The sequence below is a fragment of the Nyctibius grandis genome, chromosome 10 (genome assembly GCF_013368605.1).
Source record: "Nyctibius grandis isolate bNycGra1 chromosome 10, bNycGra1.pri, whole genome shotgun sequence".
NCBI lineage: Eukaryota > Metazoa > Chordata > Aves > Nyctibiiformes > Nyctibiidae > Nyctibius > Nyctibius grandis.
Genome location: NC_090667.1, coordinates 7177503 through 7201564, shown reverse-complemented (window position 1 = coordinate 7201564; position 24062 = coordinate 7177503). Strand labels below are relative to the sequence as shown.

Genomic DNA, 24062 nt, shown 5'->3' with positions numbered 1-24062 from the left:
TCTCTGCATTAATGAACCTCACAAAGCGATTACATGCAGAAGTCCTGCTGCTAGTAAATAATATGGGAAGCTGTTACGGACCTTCGTGCCTTCAAATAGAAAACAGAACGGTACTGGGAAGGGTTTTTTTCCTCATTGTGTTTTCCTTGCTGCATCTGTTCGTTACACTGTTCTTAAACTGAAAACAGTTTTCAGCCAAAGGTTGCTTTACTGTCCCATTCACTGCCTTGGGTGCTGGGAGAGGTGTCAGCAAGTCACACATTTATATTCCTCTCCGCTGCTTGTGGGCTCAGTCATCAAAGGAAATGAATGCATAATGCAGGAAGACTGATGACTTGAAATGGGCCTCGTGAATCCATCTTGATTAACAGGTCCATGAAGGATCTGCCTGGAAAAGAAAGTCCCCTAGAAATGAGCCAGCTCCTTATTTATTCCCTGAACACCATGAGGAGCCAGGGCACTGAGTGGGCAGTGCAGACGGCTGTCAGACGGTGTAGGGAAAGCCTCATTCCTTCATGCATGACCCTCCTCAAATCCGCCAGCACCACTTACTTCCCTGCATCTCTCCTTTCACCCTCATATTTCACTGCCTCACCATCCTAAACCTCTGCCTCCTCTCTGCACACCGATGACATCGGGTGGCATTGCTCCTTCTGGGACATCATCCCAGCCCACGGGAACGCCACATACAGCAGTGACTTCACCTCCGTACCCAGACATCGAGAGGCAGCCAGACACTGCCCCACACCTTCAAATTTTCTCTGTATTTCACTAAATCGGTATTAATTGCTGGCACTTTCCCTGCAGGGTGCCTTCTGCTGTATAATTGTGCCTTTGAAGGTGCAGTAACAGGCAGCAAGGGCTGAGCTCTGGGCAGGCTGCAGCTCACCACCTCATAAACCTCCATGCAGCCCAGCCCCAGCACAGCTTAAAATCTCCATGCCTTTGCTCCAAGTCCTGGCTTTTCCTGAGAGAAAGGACATTAGAGAATCTCCTTGAAGACTGCCACATTTCTGAGAAACACTGTTGCTTTCTTTCCTCCCTCTGCATCTTCTGAGCGTTCCAGATCTCCCCCTGAGACTAGCAAAGCTCGTCTCTGAATGAGGAGATGGAAAATGCCCCTTTTTCTTGAATTGCCCGGAGAAGCCTTGTTGGCTGAACCTAACACAGTCCCCTCACCCCAGGAATGAGCGTTAGGTTTTTTTAGCCCTTTTCTGTCTGGGACGAAGAGACTGGAGTCTATTTTCTTTTTGTTTTTAATGTCACACACTGAAATATTCCTTTTTAAGCAACAAGCATTTAAGCAATTCACTCTGGGCTAGGGTAGGTGCCACAGAAACCTGTGGCAGCATTGGGAAACTGGCCCAGCTCTCTTTAGATGCTATCTATGTATGGCTTGCAGTGCCAGACCGCTTTCTCCTAGCAGACTTCATGATCATAAGAAACTTTGCAAAGCACAACAATTGCTTCTGAAGGGCTGTAGGTCAGCTGAGTGAATGCAAAGTGGCTCCTGTCATTCCAAGGTACGCTGGTATCTTTCTGCAGGGAGCACAAAGTTGAGTGTTTCCAGATGGAGCATCCCTAATATACCAAATTATCTTCAAGATTGACTTCTCCAGTGAAGCATCATTCCTCACTCCCATCACTTTATATTAATAAGGAGGGGACGTCAAAAAGAAGTCCATCTGTTTAAGTCTCGTTCCAGCATGCCATCCAGCAGGAGAGGCCTTCTTCTCTTCTGTAGAATAATTAAGGTGTGAAATCTCATAGTGGCAGCAAAACATGGGAGTCCTCACTGTAACACAGAAGTAAGTGAAGAACAAAGGAAAAAGAAAGATGGGAGGAGGGGGCACTATCAGACAGGGTCCCAATCCTGCAGTTTGATGAGTCTGTTTTGTCCTGGTCTATTGATGCAAAGCAAACCAAGTCAAGTGAGAATCCAGACGTCAAGAACATGGGTCTGGAGATGACCAGTAACTTTTTTTTTGGTACAGCTCTACAGACTTTCTTTGTGACATTATTTGCATCAGCCCTATCCTACTGCTGCAGCACATTCTGGATATAAATGATCATACACATCTTGTTGGAAAGCTCAGTCCAGGTGGAGGGACAGACGCTCTACGTGGATGTCTGTGCTTTAGAGAGCTTTCGGAGCAGAAATTGATTTAAAGATTTGGGAGACATGCCGTGTAGTAACAGATGCCAGGACTTCAATCAAAGATATGATTAAGGGATGACCTGATCACAGTTTACAACGACCAAAACGTCAGTAATGGAATATTTGGTCTAGCAAACAGAAGCATAAATTTCATGGAGGAAACTGAAGCTAGGCAAGTTTGGACTAGAAAAAAACACTAATGAAGTCACCATGAGGAAGATACTACAGATTTAGCCATCACCCCTTGTCAGTTGAGGTGGGGTAATGGATTGGGAGACTGCAAATGGCTGAGGAAACCTGTTAGTTTAACACTTTTGCTGAGATTTAAGCAAACGCATTTTTCCTTCCAATGGCTGTAATATAATCTGTCCGTTACTCACCTGAAGCTCAGCAATTTTTTTAAGCCACAGTAAGTCACTCATACTTTTGAGCCCTCATTAGCTACTGCAAAAATCCTTCCAAGGTTGCAGTTCATATTTTCCCGTGTGGGCAACTTTTGTATCAAACCCAGATGATTCTCTTTTTACGTAAGACACACTAATTCAAGCAAAAAGTAATTCAGGGCACTGCTGTGTCTTTTACTATCAGTAATTCAGATGAGATAATGTTATAAGGGGTTTTTCTGCTTTATAACCTTTGAATTAGGACAGAAAAGCTGTTTGGAAGTGAAATGCAGACCTCAGAAATTTCACTGATATACTCTCTTCCTTTGCCTGAAAAAACAAGTTTTCTCATGAGCCTACTTGCACCAACCTCTCAGACCACGGAAAGGTCTAACTGGCATAGTTTTAGAAACCTAAAAATAACTTAGGACATCTCTTTCCAATATAAGAATATCATTTTTGCAAGACCAGGCATCTTGAGATCTTACCAGGACAGGAAGCCGATGCTGTACACAACCTTCTGGAAACTCCCACAAAACAGAGTTTCCAATCAGCTAGTGATGCGACCTGAGAACTGCTGACCTCGTTTGCGCCTTCAATCAGCAATACTTCAGGGGGCAGGAGACAGTATTAAGAACTGAGGGTGATTAAAATAAACATGGCAGCTTTCAAGATGATGGGAGACTGAGAACTGCAACATTTTAGCTCCAGGCAAGCTGAATCAGGGGCTCGGTGCAGGGAGCGGAGCCATGGACACATGGCCAGTGCCACACTGTGCTGCAGCAGGTACAGCTGCTTGCACCAGGCTCATACCCAGCATGGGCACAGCAGACCCTTCCCACGCGGCCACAGCACGTGCTGCAGGATGTACGTGTGCTGCATTGCTTTAGGGGAGCTGATCTCTGCCTGTGCTGGGAGAACTTTGCTCCCGAGGGATGTGGACAACCTTTTTGACAGCCAATTTGGGAGGGTACCCTTTCTTCACTGCAGCTGCACCAGTTGTTGGTCTCAGGTCAGTGTACCTCAGCCCTGGCAGTGCAGAAGTTCTCCCTTCCATTTTTTTGGCGGAAAAAAAAAATCAGAGGGGCCCATTTAAAGCACAGGTGAACTGAATCAAACCAGCACATTTTGCCTGACTCCTGCACAAGCCACTCTGCTGGCAAAGCTGCTGTGCTGGTAACCTCCAAAGCTACCACAACTGCTTGCAAAGTGAAACTCTGCCCATGGCCTAACTCAGCACTGACACATGCTGATGTAAAATGGCACAGGAAAAAATGCTTACCTCTGCTAATCAACTCAGGTTTTATCTTTACTTTTCCCTGCTACCCCTAGCATCAGCAATCTCATACACTTATCTATCCAACTTCAAACAAGAGCATTTGCTAAAAGAATAACCTGGACTAATGCGCCAGGAAAGAAAAAAAGGTAAAAACACTGTATGTGGCAGCTGTCTCTCATACTTTTCTTTTAAAGACAGGTCACGCGAATGTCACTTATTTTAAGATAAAGCTTTTCCTCTGCCCAAGAGAGCTGATGTTCTCCCACTAATGAAAGTAGCCAGGCTACATCCCTGGCGTAGGACAAACAGATACATGAAGCCAAGGTTATGGGGAAAAAGCCTGTGACATCAAAAGAAAGGAATCCCAGAAGTTTCTAAGCTTGCTCCTCTGATAGTATTGACTTTATTTTTTTTCTTTGTGGTTGCTAGACTGATGCTCTCAAAGGCTGAGAACAAAGTGCAGAAAAATAAGACTCACAAAAACAAACACTTCTTAAAGTTGCCAAACCTTTTTGAGTTCCAAAAAAGAAAAAAAAGAGAGAGAGAGAGAGGGGCAGAGTTATGATTGCAACCCCCCAGTGCCAGTACCCCAGACAAATATCCAGGCTGGCAGCTGGTAAAAGCTAATTGGGGTAACCCTAATAGGTACCAGTCAACAATCAAGTTTTCATGAGTTTGCAAAAGCCATAGACAGTGCCAAATTTGCCTCAAGGAGAGGCAGGGATGCTCGCAGGAACCCTTCCCCTGGCAGTGATGCTGCAGACAGACCTTCGTGGGACAGGCAGACAAGACAGGCTGTGTCTTTAACAGGCATAGCAGATTCGGAGTAAGATGTTTGCCCATGGCCTAAGGTGCGGAACGGTTTCATTTTGTTTGTGTACACAGAAATATTATTGTCTCACCTCGGCAACCGCAATTTCACTGAAAAAGAGGCTGTTCCTGCTAGGAAACACTAGCTTTCATTTGCTGCTACTTGTCAAATTCTGCTTGGTGCTTTACTACAGCTCACCCGACAGCAACCGCTGGGCGAACAAGCAGTGATTAATGCAAGCCGGTTCCTCTTTGTTCACAAATTGTCTGTGACCAGACATGGAATTCCTCCGTGTTCAAAATGCGCCCATGGATGATTTCTGCAGGCCTTATTCAGCCTGTGCATCGCCTTGCAAACTCACTTGCTTTGCATTCCTGATGTAACAACGGTTTGGAGCTGCTGTAACTGGGCAGTAGCGTGCTGCTGCTTGGTTTTTGGCTGAGTATAGCTCTGAGCGAGCATATAGCCAAAAATAAGAATTTCAGTGGAGTTATCCATAGTGTTGCAAAAGGCAGGTATTGAAAATTCATCCCTTTGCTCCAGCTAGTGCAGGTAACTTGGTGGCTACGCACCAGCTTAGGACTCATTTGACTTGTTCAAGGCAGAGCCTGTTCCAGCCAGGGCTGGGAGCCTCATCTTCATATAGGATGAGAGTCCTAAAATCAGGACTCCATCAGTCAGCACAGGGGACAAAAAATAATTCATTTGGAAATGTTCAGGCACTTGCAGTTTTTAGTTCTTAATTTATTCTCTGATGACCCAGTACTCCAGAATGAGCCACTTCCACAAAATCGGGCTGTTTTCTAGGCGTGCACGTGTACACATGAGGGTGCGTGTGGGCAATGCACACCCTGTCATCTTAGGACTTGTCTACAGGAGAAAATGTGGGGTGTTTAAGGACTATCCACTACGTGTATGAGTCAGTGGGAATAAATTAGAGCATGTTACACCCTCTGAAGGCTCTTATCCAGCACTGAGATGTCCTTAGAAGAGGGTAAAACCTACTGTGATCTCTTGGATCAGAGCATCCACGCTATGGTTTAACCCTGCCAGACATCGACTTCCCACGTTCTGCCAATCCCTTATGACATCTCCGGCCACCCCCACATAGGGAGGCTTGCCATCCTTCCTCACTGCCATATGGTCTCAGGAACATGGGATCTTCATGGCCTCTTTGCCATTCTCCTTGCTCTGGAGTTTGGCTCTTGTGCAATGCTAGGTGTTAAGGAGCACCAAAGATCAAAGGAAAGAGCTTGAATTCCTTTCATTCTTCTTCTCCCCCCAAAACAAAGCTGCTTGGGAAGGACAGCAAGTAGCAGTGGATTCTGGTGGTCCTGGGGACCCAAAGCACCCTCCACTGAGCTGCAGCTGGGAGGCAGAATCTCCCTGCGGAGGGTCTGGGGAAACGAAAAGCTTTTTGCTCTGAATTAATTATTTATAACCCATGTTGGCTGAGTATGCAGCCTCCTCCAGCCAGCTCTGTCCTCTCAGCATTTGTGCAAAGGGTAAGAAAACAAATTAAAGAAGGGAAAAGTGTGCTTTCTCTGGCTGAAAGTGGGAGAGCACGGTATCATAACACAGAGGGAAATGTCCTTCAAAACTCCAGCATCTGAGTGTTGGACCATCTCATGCATTTAATGTATTTATCCTTATGAAACCGTGCAGAGAGAAGAGGTGATATCATGCTCATTTAGCTTTCTGCATGGGTATACATAAAAGCGCACAGACACACACACTCCAGCTACTCCAGACAGTTTCCCTGCTTAACTTTAATGAAGGGACTTTCATAAACATTTGAGGACCAGGACCTGGGTTACAGCAAATAATAATTTTTTAAAAATTAGCAACTGAAGTTATTGGCTGCTCTAGAGTTTGCATGTTCCTCTCCCTCCACCCCATCCAACCTAACATTTTTAACTTTGTAATTACACGGTAGGCGCCTGGCGCAGAAGCGCAGGGTCAGTATCAGGGCACTGCAGGGTAATTACGTGGCCATTTTTGTCTTGTAAATTACAGAGTTATCTTGGGACTGAGAGAAGGAGAACGGCAGCAACTGCTTGACTAATTGGTAGTTTAAAGTTTAATTACCCAGGCTTGACGTGCTGTGGGAGGGAAGAACGGCTCCAGCCCCCGCACATGGCTGACCCAGCCCGACACAGGGGGTCCTGGTCCTCTGCTGTGCATCCCCCTGGATGGACGGACGGACACATCTGGGGAGGAGAGGGTAGGAGCCCTGCTACGGAAAGCCTCCAGCTGCCCTATGGATTGAGGCTATTCCTCTCTCTCTTACCTCTTCCCAAACCTCCCTAGGCAGAGAAATTCTCCAGCCTGCTAGGAGAGGACAGCATATTGCTCCAGAAAGACAGCCCTGCCGGTGCCCAATACTGCTCTGTCCTCAGGCAGTGACTCCCTGCATTAAGGGGAAAATCGTTTCCTTAAAGAAATCTTTACATCCAATTCACTCCTTAGAGCCATGACAGTCAGATTTGATTTAGCACCAAGTTGCAGAACAGGCACATGTTTTATTTTTCCTGGAAGGACAGAGGGATCTTGGTGCATTGTCATTAACAAGTCTGCTCGTAGTGGGGCTCTCAGGATGGCTGTGAAACACTTCCCCCAGGGGATGCATACTGAAACAGGGTTAAAACTAGTTAAAAAACACAAGTCGTTACCGATAGTCCACAGCTTCTTGTTGGCCTGACTGAAACAGGCTAGAAGGGCAATGCCAGGACCCCAGGTGCCCATAACATGCAAAAAAATCATTACCTAATGCAACAAGGATTAGTTGACAGTTGGTTTCATTGGCTTTGAAAAGATGCAGATTGAAGCTGGAGGCAAAAAAAACCCAGCAACCTTGGAGATACCCTGCAGATAATCTTGCTGGCTCAAGAGAGAAAACACCACACGGAGAATACTGCAAAGGACTTTGGTATTTTTTTTACCCAAAAGGTGGATGAGAAAAAAGATGTCCAGCTCAGTAACTATAAATACAGTGCTTTACAAAATATGAGACAGCAAAAAAAAACAACCAGAAAAGAGGGCAACTCACCAAATTTGCCAGAATGTAGTGGTACCCATTCCCATTTTTTTCAAGCTTGATGATCTGCAAGATGAAAGCCAAGGATATTAGCAGAGACCAACTAAGGAAGAAGAGCTTCATTTATCTGCCCTTCCTGCCCCCCCATTTTTCCCCAGTGAGACTGTTCAGTTGTGGATAGGAAGACACAGCAAAACAGAAGTTCACAACCCTGTTAGAGGAAGGACAGAACTTTCACACATGATATTTGAGCAGCAAGCCTGAGATTAGACGGGACAAGATCCCCAAGCAGATTCCACAGGCAGGGAGAGTAAACTGCATAAACCAACCTGTCTCCTATGGGCTTAGCCGGGGGAGAAAACAGTGTGGGGTTTTTTTTGAAAGGTTAAACAAGATTTATATATCAGACACTAAAGGAACAAAGTGGAGAGCTGGGGTCCAATTTGTCCTGTGAATGCAGCTGAAACATCAAGCAAGACTAGAGAGCTATTTTGCACATCCTCCGAGCCAGAGTCCCTGGCGCAGACACCTGCCCGGGCGAGACGTCAGGAGGTTTAGCCTATAGGGCAATTTTCCTCCTTTAGTGCATTGGGGTAGCTTCAAACCACATCTGTAGAGCAAAGCTGCCGGGGCAAGTTACAGAGGATTTTCCTTGCATATTCATTGAGATTATTTATATATTCCTATTCATGGTGTCCCAATATATGTTCTTTGCCACTTACTCCTTTCTCCCTGATGCCTGCAGAGTTAGGCTTTTATTTTCTTTTCTCAACACAATTGCTTATGGATCTGTAACATTTGAAAGTTTCTATGTTAGCTGGAAAAGTTTCCCTTGTCTAGGTAGAAAGGCACCACCTGTTGCAGGCTTGCCTGTGATTATCAGGGACAGTCATTGATCAGATGGTCCCTGTCTTTTTCTCCCTCGATTAAAAAAAAATACAGAAAGAATACAGCTAAAAATCACATTATTCTTGTTGACTCCATGGTCCCACTGAAATTCCTCTCCATTGATTTCCAGCAGCACTGTTAAACTCTTACCAGGTTACTAGAGCCAGACACCATCTGCATTTGAGCCAAACCACATACAGAAAGGAAACAGTGGAAAAAAAAGCCTGAACCAACACGCCCTCAAAACTTGTAAAAAGAATTGCCAGCTTCTGAGAGAATTGTGCTGTTTCCATAAGGTTTCTTTGATGGCAACACTACCTCTTATTTCCATTGTCGTATGAATTGATTCTGAATTACTGCCTGCATTGCCAACACTCAGGCAAAATCTGAACTAACTGTAGCGAGACCAGAAAGATCCTCACAGCCAGAATGACAATAAAATGACTGCCGTGCTGGATTCGACCAGAGATCGGTCTACCCAGGACCTCTCTGTGATACCAGGCTGGTAGCAGGTGTTTGAGAAGCATCAGATGAGGGCACGCACAGACTGATCCTCCCCGTGCTGTCCAGCACTCCTAGATTATCATAAGCAGCCATTTAGGGATTTCCAAATGGATTATAAATGAGCTGACACTTCCTCTGTGCAACTGGTTCATCTGCCTTAGCCTTTCTCTGATGAAGTGCTCTTGTATGCACATTAAAACTCATCTGGTTCCTAGCATTAACGTGGGGGTGGCAATTAACTCCAATGAAGGCTTCATTTAGTAGCAGTTTCTTGCACAACTAATGTCAGCTCCACCAGCTTCACAGCCCTGTGGTTCTCTGCTCAGGATCCCTCACTATGGCTTCTGCTGAGCAGTCTGGAGCCCTCAGAAAAAAACCCTGCATACCTAAGGCTATAAAGAGATATACTCTTATTATGGGTAGTTTTCCGAGTATCTTCCATTGCCAGATTTGAGAAGCAAAACCAGACCCAACTTGTCCCCTTCCATTCATCAACTGAGACCGACCTTTGCAGTAAGTCCCAGACATTGTGGGAGGAGGAGCACCTCCAGGGCACTGGAGTGTCTAAGAATTACAATCCAATTCCCCATTTCTCCAGTGTCAACAATAGCTGGCATTGGCTCCTTCTGCCCAAACACTCCCTTTGTTGTTTTATTAGGTGTCAGAGTCGATGAACCGGAGAGGGCTGCCATCCAGCTTTCCCTGAGCTGTTAATCTTGCAGCCCATCCACCTGAATTATGAGGCTTGCTTCCTGTGTTTTACACAGTTATTTGTGATCTTAATTTATTTTAAAATGCTTGCTCAGTCCTAATGTGTCCGGACGGCGGTAGCAAGCTGAGGTTATAATAGCATTTATCACTTAGCCTGAACATGGTGAGAGGCTGTGCTGGGCTGCATGCTGATAGCTCACTTGGGCCACCTAGGTTTCATTACCCACTTCTTAATGGGCCAGTTTGACATCTATTAGAGAGAAATCCTCTCAGAGTGAAACAGTGGCAAAGGAGAAATTCCAGTTATTCATTTTAATGAGAGACAAGGAAGAAACAATACAGGGCTTTAATGGAATACAACCCACCGCTTACTTATCCCATTAAGGCTACACAGCGCGGCCGCGTGGATGTCCTGCCCCGAACCAAGCCCCGACTTGTAAACGACAGCTACCTTGGCAAAGATAAATCATGCCCTTGAGACATGACACAGAGAAACCTCTGAGAAAGAAATCAGGTCATTTTCCCACATATCATTAACACATGGAGCACTGGCTCCTCTACAGCTACGGTCTCCAGAACCGTAGTTGTTCCTTTAAGCCTTTTCCTCTGCATGTTGTGAAAGACCTGGCATCCCCTGCTTACACTGGGATCACTACCTCTGCTCTCAGAAATCCATGTGGACTCAGAACAAGAAGGCAAATGAAGATGAAAATGGACTACACAGGTCTGAAAAAGTTATTTACAGACTATTCCTAACAGGAGTGTTACCTCCTAGGCACAGATGTCTGTTCCAATTGCTATGTCCTTAACACAGGAAAACACAACATTGTCCCTCTTTTCCCTGGGAATGGATGTGTTTTACAGCATTGCAAACCAAATAATCACAAGATCTGGATTTTTAGTGTTCTTGCAAATAGCTTTGCTTATATCTATGTTTAATTCTTGCTCCAGTTATGTGAAGAAGTTTGAAAGACAGACTTATTTTCGTGTTCGTATTAGGAACACTAGATAATATTTGACTACAGAACTTAACTTTCTGTTAGGCAAACCAGGCTTAAAAAACTAACATCATTATCCCTAAAATCTGATATACCCTACAGGAAAGCCTACAGAAAAGGCAAATTCACTGCCTAGGTACTGTTAAAAATTCAACTGCAGCTACTCCATGACAGAGAGAAGACTTTACCCTCCAGAATAATCTGATCTCTCCTTCATGAGCGTGACCTTTACTTTGAGGTTAAAACCTGCTACCTGCTTCATTGTTACATATAATAGAGTAGCACCCAGAGACATCCAACAAGGATGGATTATGCTCGTCGCTGAGCCGTGCAGCTGGTGAAATGGCAGTCCTGGCCCCAGACAGCGAGCAGCTGAAGTGTGAGACGGGAGATGACAGGTAGCTTAGACAAGGCGGCGTGTGAAGCATGAGGTAAGAGTGGGCTGGTTATGAGAAGTATGATAGTGGGAGTCAAAGCACCAGGGCCTTTTTAAGCCACATAGGACAGGAGTGCCAGCTGTGGGGAAAGCCTTGGCTGTAGGTGTAAGGGGGAAAGATATTAAGGCTGCAGTTGAAGAAGGGACACAATTGTGGACTGAGACCCGCCCACGTGCTTGCATTGGTCTCCTGTCTGCTGAAGTCCATATTCAGGACTTAGGGAAGGCATTAAGGGAGGCATAGAGGAAAGAAGATGGGGAATATTTGGGTCTGCACTACTGGGTGACCTATCCAGACTGAAGATGAGTAAGGCAGGGCACACAACCTAGCTGTCGAGTCCTCTGTTGCATATCCCAGCTGCCTTGTGGCCATGAGCTGACAAAACAGCCAGGAGATTGCTGGGAATGAGCCTGTCTCTTGCTGCAAGGCACGAGAGGAGCTGGAAACATCAGATCCTGCTACAGCCTGGATGTCCTGGGAGGATGCTGAGCTCCAGCCTAATCTGGAGACTGTGCTCCTGAGGAAACTACAGATGTACCATAAAGCTTCTCCATCTCTGTCCTGCTGGCAGTGGTTGTGAGAATTTGGTGCAGGACATGGAGACTGTAGGAGCAGGAGTCGAGTCTGGCAGTGCCAATCCACACCTCCGCCCTAACTCACAGGAGGTGGGAGAACCGGAGAAAAGCTCAGCAGAATAAGGAAGTGCCATGTCTTGTGCATGCTGCTTGGAAGAATTAGCACAAAGCAAACTTGTTGGGGAGTAAGGGGGTGTAAAGGGCTCAGCAGAGGAGTCAAACGAGTAGGGAACACGGCACAGCAGAGCTCACTCAGCCTGAATACATGGGAGGTCCTAGTATTTATACGGCTTTACAGTTTCCACAATAACACAACGGAGAAATACCTGCAAGCTTGGCAGCCTGCTGCAATACACACACACCACATCCAATGAGAGCTGCAATGAGACATGGATCAGACAAGAACGGGGAGAACTTCTCCAGGAGAAACAACCCTTCCCACCTTGCATGGAAGACCCCTCCCAGAAGACCCACACCAACACAACCTTGCTGAGGATGATGTTCAGCCGCTCAGATTCACAGTCCACCACCACCAGCCTTTCCTTCTTCTTCTCCAGCTCCTGGAAGAGCACGCGATAGCCCTCTTCTGTTGTTGTCAGAATGTTGACGGCTGTCACCTGCCAGTTCTTCTCAGCTGCAGTGTCCAGCACTTTCTGTAGGACTGACAGCCCTGCAATGGGAAGAGAGGGGGAAGAGGACAGCAGGGGGAGAACCAGGTTTTAGTTGTGCAATGGCATCTTTCCACCCTTCTGACAGCCTGCGTAGGTGCCTCAAGCCAGGCTGGATACAGCATCACAAGAGTGCTGCAGAACTGCAGAGAGCAGCTGATAGTCTAGCATCCTACCCAAACACTGCTGGGCTAGAATTAGTGACTCCTGCTTTTTCTGTCCTAGCACAGGAAAACAGGATGATTCCAGGCCTAGTTTTTCTTTATGATCGGCAGATCGATCTCGTTGATCAGGCCCTGCTGTGGGATTCAGATAAGAGCTCTAATCCCCATCCTTCTTGTCTGTCATTACCCAAATCACCCAATTTCTTTGGGCCATAGTTCCCTTCTCATCTTTGATCTGTTTAGGCTCTATGCTCCTAGGGTTAGGGACACCCTCAGCAATCACAGTACACAATCATATTCAGTGTCCCTGTCTCTCTTTCAGCAGCATCTCATCAGAAAACTTCATTATTTTTAAAAGGATCTTGCCTAAATTACATGCACGGCCTTCCAGAGGAGATACACGTAGTCAGCACCACTCCGAAGTCCTGCTAGACAACCCTGCCTACTGCAGTCCTTTTGGGATATTCAGTGTGCCCATGCCTCATGACAACAGAAAGCAGAGTGGGATGCTTTTACACCTTCTCCTTGTCTCTTAAGGTCATCCCGTCCCTGCAAGGGCTAATGACAACTTCCAGGACAGAACTGTGAAAGACCCTTACCTCTGCACTGTCCTCCACAAGTCCGTTTTGCTCTCAGCCTCCAAGCCTGAAGCTTTAGAGGCATCTGAGAGCTGGGGAAACTGAATCACAGAGCAATGAGCTCACTAGCCCTATTCACGGTTTAGAAAGATAGACAATATCTTCCAAGAACCCAACAAAGGCTTTCATTATTTTACACAGACAACTAACACTCACTAACACAGGGAACTTGGAGTTTTCCAAGCTACCTACCACAAACACACGTATCACAACTGGATGTGGGCTCAGGTGAGACCTGAGCAGCTGTCAGTTCACATTTATAAACATGGGACTCGGTGGCCTTGAGTTCAACAGAACTATTCAATAAGGGATCTAAACAATTTCCCCATTTGAAACTCAAACCACTTACACATTGAATATTTCCCTTGTGTTGACGGGGTTCAGAGCTGACCCTACGAACACAGGCATACTGGGTCAGGCTAATGCTTCGTCTAGATCAATGACCACCTTCAGCAGTAATGGATATTCAGAAAAGGAATAGAGAACAGGGAAGGCATAGGGTGACCCTTCCTTTAGTCACCCTCTCAGCCTCCAGCAACCCACAGTAAGAAGACTCCACCTAGACCACCCACAGTAAGAAGACTCCACCTAGACCACTATGTTAATTGCCTAGTAACCCTTCCCATGTACTTGTGACTTACCCCGGTCAGCATCATAAATGTACACAAACTTCTGCCAGCTGTAGTGCTCGATAACACTGATGAGGGCATCCTGGAGCTCTGGGCGAAGCTGGAGAACAAACTGGTTGGATGTTTCGACGGGGAAGCTTGGCGTTATGAAGCAGACGTGGAGAGCCCCGCAGAAAGATGTGAGCATGTTGACAGTCCTCCTTTCGTAAAAGCCAAAGATGGCGTAGACGCCCTTGGAGAACTGCGAGCAGACTGAAGGAGCAGAGAGAAAGGTCGTGAGGGCAGAAGGACAAGGAGGTTTCTCAGGGAAGTCACCAAAATAAACCTTTTCCCTGAGATAAGCTGTAAGCCTTCTGGACTAGATCACTTTCCTCAAAGCCTGGTAGTTGGTGAATGCAACCTGTGAAGGACAGGGCTTGAGGCCATGGGGTGCTCTGCCCTTGATCTCCACAGACGTGTTTTACCTTTGATAGACAGAAGGGACACAGGAGAGTGAAATCAGTATCCTCAGGGCTCTGCTAAAGATTTTGCTGCTTTTGATATAAAACGTGTTGTCTGAAGAAGGGAAACCTTCAGTAGAAAAGCACAGTGGCTCACCAAGCCCTGCCTCCTTGGCATGGCAGCTGTCTGGCCACTGTAGCTGTTTTACTATGTGGGAGAAAGGCTGCAGCTAGAGCTTGCAGCCCCAGATGCATTCAAGGAGCAGAAGGAAAGCATTTGCATGACAGCCCAGCCCTTTGTGGCCAATAACTCCAGGCGGAAACCACGGGTTTGACCTCAGAAGCTGAGACCACGCTGAGAGGGCATCTCAGCAAAGGTTCACCTAGGTTCAATAAACTCATAGCACAGCTACAGGGAGGTCTGTCCCCAGGCACGAGCTGCTGGCACTGAGGTCAGAGCCTCTGACACCAGGGGTGCATCGGTACCTGGGGACACCTGCATGGCAATTTCTGGTTTCCTCACAAAGCTGTGGTGGGGAAGGCTGTGGGCCCAGTGAGGCAATGGTGGTGGCCTAGGTGGTCTCCATGACTAAGCTCTGAGGGTGCACGCTGTGTTCTTTGGCAGATATTTGTGTCTGATCCCAGGAGCTGGCACTGCGCTGCACAGAGAGCTCTCTCTTGGGTTGGAGCCCTTCATGGGAGAGCACTTAATGAGATCGTGGGAGCTGCTGGGAAAATGCCTCAGGATCTCAGTGAGGCAGAAAGAGTTCACACTTTGGGTTGTAAAACTTAGCCCCTGAGACAGTCAGACTCGTTTAATGTCACCCCTGTTTATGGCACATCCCAAGTTATCATCAATAAATCTCCAAGACGGAGGTGGTGGCAGTGACAGTGTTTTCCCTGTGTCAGAACTCCTGTCACTAGTGTCTTCTGTTGTCACTCTGACTCTGAAGACCTTTGGCCATGATATTTATCCTGACTAAACATTTCACACATCACTCTCCAGACCCTGCCAACAAAGTGCAGGGTTAGAAGTTGGATGTGACATTTTGGGGTCCCCTGGCAAGCACTCTGCACTGCTTGGAAATCCCTTGACCTGGTTTCTGCTGGTAGCGACCAGCACTGAACTTTCTGCACATGTGGCTGGAGATAGGCTTCTAAACACGAGCTTGCTTCATCCTTATCTGGGTTTCATCCAAGCTCATCCCTCCAACAGGGACCAGAAGTCATCCCTGACTGACTTACAGCCATCCTGGATAAGATTACCTTGTTCCTCACTTCTCTACCGCCAGCATCAAATATTCAGAAGGAAGAGCAAGAAATCTTGCCTCCCACTGTGCAAAGTGAGTCCCCACTCCCATCTCACCACCAAAACGAAGCAGGCAGATTTTTGAAATGACACAGAGTGTTGAGAGCTGAGAACTGAATCTCATTACACTGGTGAGAATTTTTCCTTCATCCTGGAGCTGAGCCCAGGTTTAGGGCATCCCAGCCCAGCAGTTTGTCCCCAGGGTCACCCATCCTCTTTTCACCACTCCGTGTCTGTGATCTCACATACCTCAGCACTCTCCTCCCCCGAGGGAATTTGTATTTCTGTGGGGCAGGAACTTCCAGTGAAGCCCAAACCATGACAGAAATAAAACCCTCTTCTCTTTACTTTCACGGCAATGTCTCTCTTTGCAATCAGCAATTGTGTCTGTATCAGCTGGAGTCACTGCCCTCATCATGAGACTGACACATTCAGGAAGAAAAGTAGCAGATACGGATAGAAATAGTGTGAACATCACTTCCATGTGACCGGACCAGTGAGTCTAATGAACGGTGAGATATACCATATGTGAGAGATCAGAACACGATCTCCGGAGACCCAGGCTTCAGACTCACTGAATGATTAAAGTGACATTCTCGGGGCAGAGAGAACAATCCAGCACAATTAATAATCCAGACAATACACTTAGCTGGCTTGTTTTGCTTTGTTTTAGGCAAGCCATGGCTTCCTTGAATTTTATTTTCTGTTTGAAATTAATCTATTATTTTCTACATTTTTTTTTTAACTCTGTGGCTCAGTGACGCTCAGGCAGCCTTCCTACACTGTTCTGAGACACTCATCAATCCCAGCGTTTGAAACAGATTGAACCAAAGACAACTGGGAGAACGAAGAGTCTTTATCATTAGTAAGTTTGGAAAGATCCCCAGCTCACTTCGTACTTTCAGACTGAGGGACCATGGACAAGGCAGATAACTTAGAAAAAAAAGACTTGCTGAGGGTTATCATCCAAAGAACAACACAGAAACTGTTGTGTCAATTGATCTGGAAAAATGAAGAGTGAGAACTGCAGCTGCTTTTCTGTGACTGAACTTGGCATAACGTAAAAGCAGTGGCTGCAAAATTATTTAAATCTCAGGACTATTTTAAATTACATATGGTCCAAATGAATTTACCCAGCAAAACTAAAAAGAAGTTAGTCGCCATTTATTTAATACACTAAGAGATTGCTGGAATCTCTTTATATTTGCTTTGTTTCATTAAGAAAATTTATTAACAATTATGTTCTCATTTGATTGCTCTGCAACTTCCTAATAACATACTATTAAGAACTGTAAACATTAACTAGAGGAAGGAAATATTTTAAACTCTCTTTTTTTTTTTTCTAGTAGGGAGGAAGCTTATCAGTTCCTCAGCAGTCACTAGCCTCTGACTGATGCTTTTCTCAAAAGATTAAGAAACATAAAAGGGATAAAGATCATGCCGGAATGGAGGGTCCAAGAAGTTGAGCTCGGTCAACTGGCTGGTGATAACATCACACTTTGCAAGCCTTGTGCCAAGTACCTGTTAACAGCTAGATGGCCGCAGCCTGGCTTTTCCTACAGGAGAGAGCTGTGTCAATCCGATAATTAGCTCTGGCAGCCGAATTTGGACAGTTCAGCTTCTGAAGCTCATTCCTGCAGGCAGGAAACTGGGGAAAAGCAACATCATAAATGTTTGCATATCCATGGACGTGAGTATGAGTGAAGAGTGTTTACTTCGACGTAAATGCAGACATTTGTGACAGTTTGCGTGTGCTATTCTTGGCCTCTGGGCTGCACAAAGGGAAAGAAGGACAGAGAACATCTGTTCTGGGCTGTAGCTATGCTATTATCTTACAATGAATTTGTAATTAATTACAGAAAAGTTTTCCTCTAAACAAGCCCTCAGAAAATAAAGTTCATAATGATTAATAACCATGGCAACTACTACTGTATTCACCCTGATCAGTCTTGTATAATTGATCAGGTTGGGACTTCTGTCTGGGACATCCCCAGTGTGTGCTGCACCAAGCACCATGGACATCCCACATCCCTCCTTTTCCAGGCACAGGATCTCTCACTGAGGCTCTGTAGTGCCATCCACAAATAAAATGCAGAGGCTTTTCCACAAAAAGCAGAGGCATTAACTTGATTGTCACCTGGTTACACTGGAAAGACAACCCAGCGACAACTATCTGCTCTTTGGACACAACTCCGCAGTACCTGCCGCAGCCAGATGAGGTGAGAGCTCCTCAGACTGTTCTAAAACCACTTCTAACTTACAGTAAAAATCAAAATAGCTTTGTAAGTTAGTTAAGAAGTGACTGGTATGGTAGAGCAAGCAGAAGAAGGCCTCCCCTCTCCTTCTGTGGAAAGGTCGCCATCGTGGAGCTGGTGTGTCCTTGAATTCAGATGAGGAAAAAGCACGTGTGCTTCACTCGTGCTTGAAATCCCCAGACTCTAGGATTTCTAGTCCTGCCATTTATCTGAAGTTTCTCTTTTCATATGGAAATATTCAAGGTACAGTGTTTAAATCAGATATTTTCTTGAAAACACACGCAGGATAGGACACCTGCTTGGCAGCTGAAGAGAGGCAGCTCTAACGACCTTTGCAAATGCTTCCAAGAAAAAGAAAAATACATAAATATACAACTTTAAATTGCACATTTTCTCTGCAGAAGAGGAAAAGAAAAGAGAAGTTTCAAGTCTATAAAAATTCCTGGGATACTTTTTATGGCTGAAGCTCTCAACGAGACACAGAGAGAGCAGATGCACAGGACTCATTTCTGCATTTAGGAGGGCCAGATATTTTGGAACTAGAGGTTTGATCTGATCCATGTGAAAGGCAGATGTCAGATAAAACAGATACTTCACTGGGATTTTGGAAAAAGCAGAAGGGAGACCAGAACGTTTCTCTCTGAAACGGTCACCACAAAGAGGGGCTGAAACAGTCTCGACATTTGAGGGAGGAGGACGAGCAAATGGGCTGCACAGAAGGATGGGAATGAGGATTTGGTCTCCAGGAGTGAAAATGGTGCAATTCTGCTGAGAATCTGCAAACAGGACTGCAAAAAGGGAACTGGATACAGCTGGAGAAGCAGCCTGGTAGGAGATCCTGGCAACTGCTCATCTGCCATTTCCTTTAGAAGCAGAATTTTCACCATTCCACTGAGTTTAAGACTAGAAGGAGACATTAGATCATTTCTACTGACTTTTTGTATCTCATGGGCCATTAAGTTTCACCCAGCTACCCCTGGAGGGAGCCAATAATATGGTTTAGTTGACTCTTGGGAGACTCAACTGCTGCATGCCTCTGCCAGAGAGCAGAAGTAACAGAGACAGTGCTAATACCCAAAGCCACAAGAGCAGTAAAAAACTGATTAAACGAAATATCCCCAGATGTTCCCTACAAACAACTCATGTTCTCTGTTGCAGAAGGAGTCAAAAACCCCAGATGGTTCCTGTCAGATATCAGAGCCCTTCACAACCCTTGAGGATGTCACATCTGAGGAGCATCTAGGAGGGAAGACACCACACCTTCTCCAGGAAAGCCATTCCTACAATGCTGAGCTGTAGATGTGAGGATTTTGAGCAAACTATACTTCACAGCCCAAACAGGCAGGGAAAGAAAAGGGCAATTTGGAAATGTAGACTCCAAGATAAGAAGAAATCTTTGAAAACACCCAATCCAGCACACACAGCACTTACTGCAGAAACCAAATTAACAAATGCCTTTTAAAAATTGCAAGATAAGTGTGGCCAGATTTTGAGTGTAATAAAATAATCAGCTCACTCTACAGTCCTCTGCAAGCTATTAAAGACTAGCCGTGCAATGCCTGCAGCCCTAATATCAGTGTGGCACGTCCTTCATCTGCCCAAACCTCCTGGGACAAGAACCAAAACCCTCACTTGCGGCAAAACATACTCATTGACAACAGTGGTGTCAAGGAGCAGTTCCCACATGCTTTTCTTTCCTCACTTGGAGTATATATGTGCACATCTGGGAAAGAGGAAGGGGGATGTTCATGAATAATTTATTTTTAGCATGCCCTGCCTGGAGGTGACCCTCACACAGTGATGGAGAACCTGACATCAGGTTGGCAAAGCCGGTGGAACGGTGGAATTTCAATGAAAGAGCGCTAGCGTCTGCTTCAATTAGGATCAGCTCAGCTTTCCTCCCAAATGTTTGTCCTCACAGTTCTCCAGTGTGGCGTAGGTGCCAGAGCGCATCTCTTCAGCACATCCCAACGACAGCATGTTCCCACAGATTTCTCTAGCAGGGGAAAGCCAAACAGATTCTGCACTCCCCCACCGCTCCAGGCATGTATTTAGCTGACAGCAGATATGTCCCATGTATTTGATCAACCGCAAATCAGGCTGATGTGATATCGTAAGAAATATGTTTCTCTTTCAAATACATAACAGACACAGAAATGTGCTCCCTTCCATCATTTTCCTGCACTGCTACTCTGACCATCTTGGAAGCTGGAAAGTAGTGTTGATTTTTACATCAAGATCTGCTTTCCTTCCCTCATATTTAAACAATAAGCTATGAGTGAGAGCTGCTCATAACTGTTTATGCTGATAGCTTCAATTTTTTTAGTTAAGTTCACCTGCCTGACAAATAAGTCTTAGTTTGACTGGCTGACAAATAATAAGTTTCCCTTAAGATCAAATTGGATTTGGGATACTTCTTTCCCGCATGCTGCTGAGTTTAAGGAAACAGAAATAGCACGGTGCTTTGTCAACAAAAGTTGACAAGATGGACTCTCTGTCGTTTAAGTGCACTTCTGAATTATAATCATGGTGGTGGAAGATATGGCCATGGGAAGTTGACGTTAACCTCTCTGTCAAAGGGACCAGTTGAAAATCATAGCTCTTCCACTTGTGTACTTCACATCTCAAAACCTCTTTTTCTTTTTCTGCTAGGGTCTTCAAATGTAGTTCTTAACCAGCGTACAAAATGGAAAGGAAAATTCAAATATCAAAGGTCTTAACAGGGTCACTGAGCTTGTTGAAAAAAGGAAAGAAGGAAAACCAAGATGTTTGACAAGACTTTCCTTGTTTGCTTTGCTTGTTTTTAAACATGTTGTTGCTTTGAGGACTGCTAAGATTTTGTTGAATCATATAAAATCAAGAATGAAATATATACAGGATCTGACCTTTCCACCTTGTTTCATTTTTAAAATGGGAGTCTTTTAAAAAAGATTCACTTTTCCTACATGCCAGTCTGGCACATTTCTGCGGTACAGCTAGCTGTCAAACCATGACAAGCAAAGCCAGCTGGGATACAGTCTTCTGATATCCTTTTATGGCACATTATGTCATTAAAAATCGTCATATTTAGTTAATGAAAAGTACACGTCCTGCTCCTGGAGCGAGAGATGGCCCATTTGTGGCTCTTGAGCCTTGCATGGCTTTTGAGCAGTTTGACGTTGACACGTGCCAGAACTGTCTCACAGTGTCAGCAAGTCTGCGCTGGCAGCAGGGCTGCTGGGCAGTCTGGCTTTATGCTGTGTCCACAAAGAAGCAAGCAGAAGACACTGGTCATACTGGGTTGCCTTCGAGCAGCAGAAGCTCTACAAAACCACCTACTATCTCCTGCTCACGACCCTCACCTCAAGCTCCCCTGCAGCTCCCATACAAAGAAGGGGTGATGCCTCATAGGGCCCCCAGCCACAGATGGATGTTGCTAAGGGCCCCATGGGCTCTGGAAGACCAGCTATCCCTGCTCTCACCTAACCTCCTACAATGAAATAGGAAACCAAAAATTTGTCCTCATTGAACTTTCCATGTCTGAAGCAGAGTCATAAATACTAAAGCAAAATTACTACAAATGAAAAAGTGACAGTGATATAAAAGGAAGCGAGGGATGAGGGTTGAACCAATTTTGCTGTTGCTGCTTTATTAGATGGCCTTTTGTATTATATTGGTCCTTCTGCAGACAGTGCTATCCCAGGAAAACTAAGTTCCGTATCACGGTGTAGCTTTCTCCTGGGGAACATGAACAACAATGGAGGAAAAGACCAAAGCACCAAAACCACAGCATGTTCATACAGTACATAGCACATTGCTCTTTGGCCAGCCCAACATTTAATTTGGGGCTGTACGACCTGAATTATTAAAACAGAATAAAAAGAGGGGAGTGATGGGTGGGAGGGGGGAAGATAAGCAGTAGCAGAAAGCAAATGTGTCAGATAAAGAAGAGCTCACTGCAGATGAAATGCATTTTGTCTTTAATAGTTTCTTTTCTTTCCCTAATACAGTATATCTTCATGGCAGTTTTTCTATACATTAAAGCCTGTGACTGTCTTCAGTGCAAGCCTTAGGTTCTGATGAGGATTTTGTAAGTGCTCATCTTGCAACTGATTGCAGGTCGCAATGCAAAAACCAGACTATGGACTTTCCCTGGAAAAGTTATTCCAACATTAATGTTACTTCCATGGGGGAAGGAGGGTGTTAATACCTACCTCAACGACTCCTTTCTTAATCTCCATACTGATAATTACAATTATGGTCCCATGTCCCCCTGCTTCATAAAACATCTGCATAGATATTCCCAAATTTTCTCTATACTGTGCTTTTGCAGATGTGCCAGTTTGGAAGCCAAACGGATGTCTTGGTCTCTGATGTGTTCCCTGTGGCATTCCTGAGACTGGTGGTGGTGCCTTCAACTGCAAAACCAGTATTTTGGTAATTTTCACCTGTATTGGTTCTGGGTTCTTTTAGGATTATTTCCTGCTTATAATAATGTCTCCATTAGCCCTTCCCTGAAGTCCACTCCAGGCTTGGAGTTCAGTTATGATATATATATTCCTTCCAGGTTTGTAATGAAGGTAGTAATTAAGACCATTTTTGGGTGCAGCTCTGTGTCAGCCTCTCTTCCTGCCCCATCAGCTCAATACCTTTTAACTTTCCATCACAATCCTACCTTGTGAGGCTTTGGCCTTTTGTAGTCTACAGGATTACAGTCTTTTGGGCCACTGAATTCCATACTGTAAATTACAGCATCAGGACCAAATTCTGTGATTTTGCAGGCAACTGAAGAACAGACTAACCTTCAACATGGTTATTTCCCTGCAGAGACATGACAATGCGTTTGTCAGCAAGATGGGCAGTCAGAACAGCTGTACTTGGAGCAGGTCTGAGTAGCAAGGTCTCATCTGGTAACCAGTGACAGCAGAGGATGGGATAGCCCAGCAGACCTCCTCCAGTCCTGGGTCTACACGTGGTATTTTCTGTGCCTGCTTTGGGATCTCAGCCAACACTTGGAAGTGCTGAGGTCTGACCTGCATACAAAGCTCCCCTTCCTGCTTCTAACGGTTCTCATGGTGGCTTTAAACATTTCCCGTCCCAGACATTGAGCTTTCACTTGCAAGATTCGTGACACATACTGAAAGCATATGCCTGTTTGAGAATGACAAGTCACACACAGCGGTTCGGATCACAGCACCTAAACAACTACACACCAACGCTCTCATGTGGTCTCGTGCCCTGAGCCTGCTTCTCCCCATGCAGTCAGAGGTGAGCACCTATAATACCTTCCCCTTTCTCCCTGTCTCTATTTTTTTCCACTCCTGCTTCTAAATTTCCAACTTTTAATTGTTTTGTGCTACAGTGCATAAAACCTTATCCTTGCATGCCACTGAACTAACACAACTCATTTTCATTTTTTTTTTGATAACAGAATGGAAATTAACAACTTCATTTATTAACACTCCACCTTTTTCTATTGAAAGCAGCCAAAGAACCTTTCAAAGCACACACACACCCATGCACACCCTCTGTGATGATCCTTCCATGGTCCCAAACACTTCCTAGGCATATATTTATACTCAGGCGCAAGCACTGGATTTCTTGGTCTCAAGTGTCAGACCCCTGATGCTCTTCAGCCTACACAGTCAGCTGCAGCCAGGCAAAGCAGGTGTTAAACTCTCTAAAGACAGGTTGGGCACGGTCCTGGTGTGCCCAGCTTTTCATCCCTGCTTTGGATGCATATGAAAAGAGACCTTTATATTTCCTTAAACACTGACTCCCTTTCCTGATAGTGATTTTTTAAATTAACAAGAAAAACCCCTAAAGAACCCTTTATCCCATACACCTACATAGGATGTGTGGGCATTACTATTAATTCTAACCGTCTCAGAACTATGCTTATCCTGTTATCCCCCACACATGGGTACCTGCTATAGATGCAGTTGTCATTCTGCATGTGTTTGTAGGATGCCTGGCACAATACTATGAGGTCTCTGTAAGGTACTGTAATGTATACATGTTAAATAGCAATAAAGAAAGCCACTGAATAGCCTCCTTGGAGTAGAGAATTACCTTCCCAGCAGAGAGGAGAGAAACGATATGGCTGGCTCACCACAGAAAGTAAAACAAAGCATAAGGAGGGACCTAAATGGAGAGCCAAGAGAATTTTCCCCAACCTGATTGATCTTTTCGGTAGCGA

The 24062-nt window shown here is 45.3% G+C and overlaps 1 protein-coding gene across 4 annotated transcripts in view; it reads right to left on the bottom strand.

Annotated features, from left to right (window-relative positions):
* Positions 1-24062, bottom strand: part of GRIA1 (glutamate ionotropic receptor AMPA type subunit 1) — a 123710-nt gene that overhangs the window by 49638 nt on the left and 50010 nt on the right. For 3 of the 4 annotated variants that reach the window (XM_068409635.1, XM_068409636.1, XM_068409637.1), the window contains exons 3-5: positions 13893-14132; positions 12267-12451; positions 7681-7734 (exon numbers count right to left, since the gene is read on the bottom strand). In XM_068409635.1, coding sequence (XP_068265736.1) covers positions 7681-7734; positions 12267-12451; positions 13893-14132 — 479 coding nt within the window. The remainder of the gene's footprint in view (positions 1-7680; positions 7735-12266; positions 12452-13892; positions 14133-24062) is intronic. The other variant, XM_068409638.1, reaches the window with a different exon arrangement.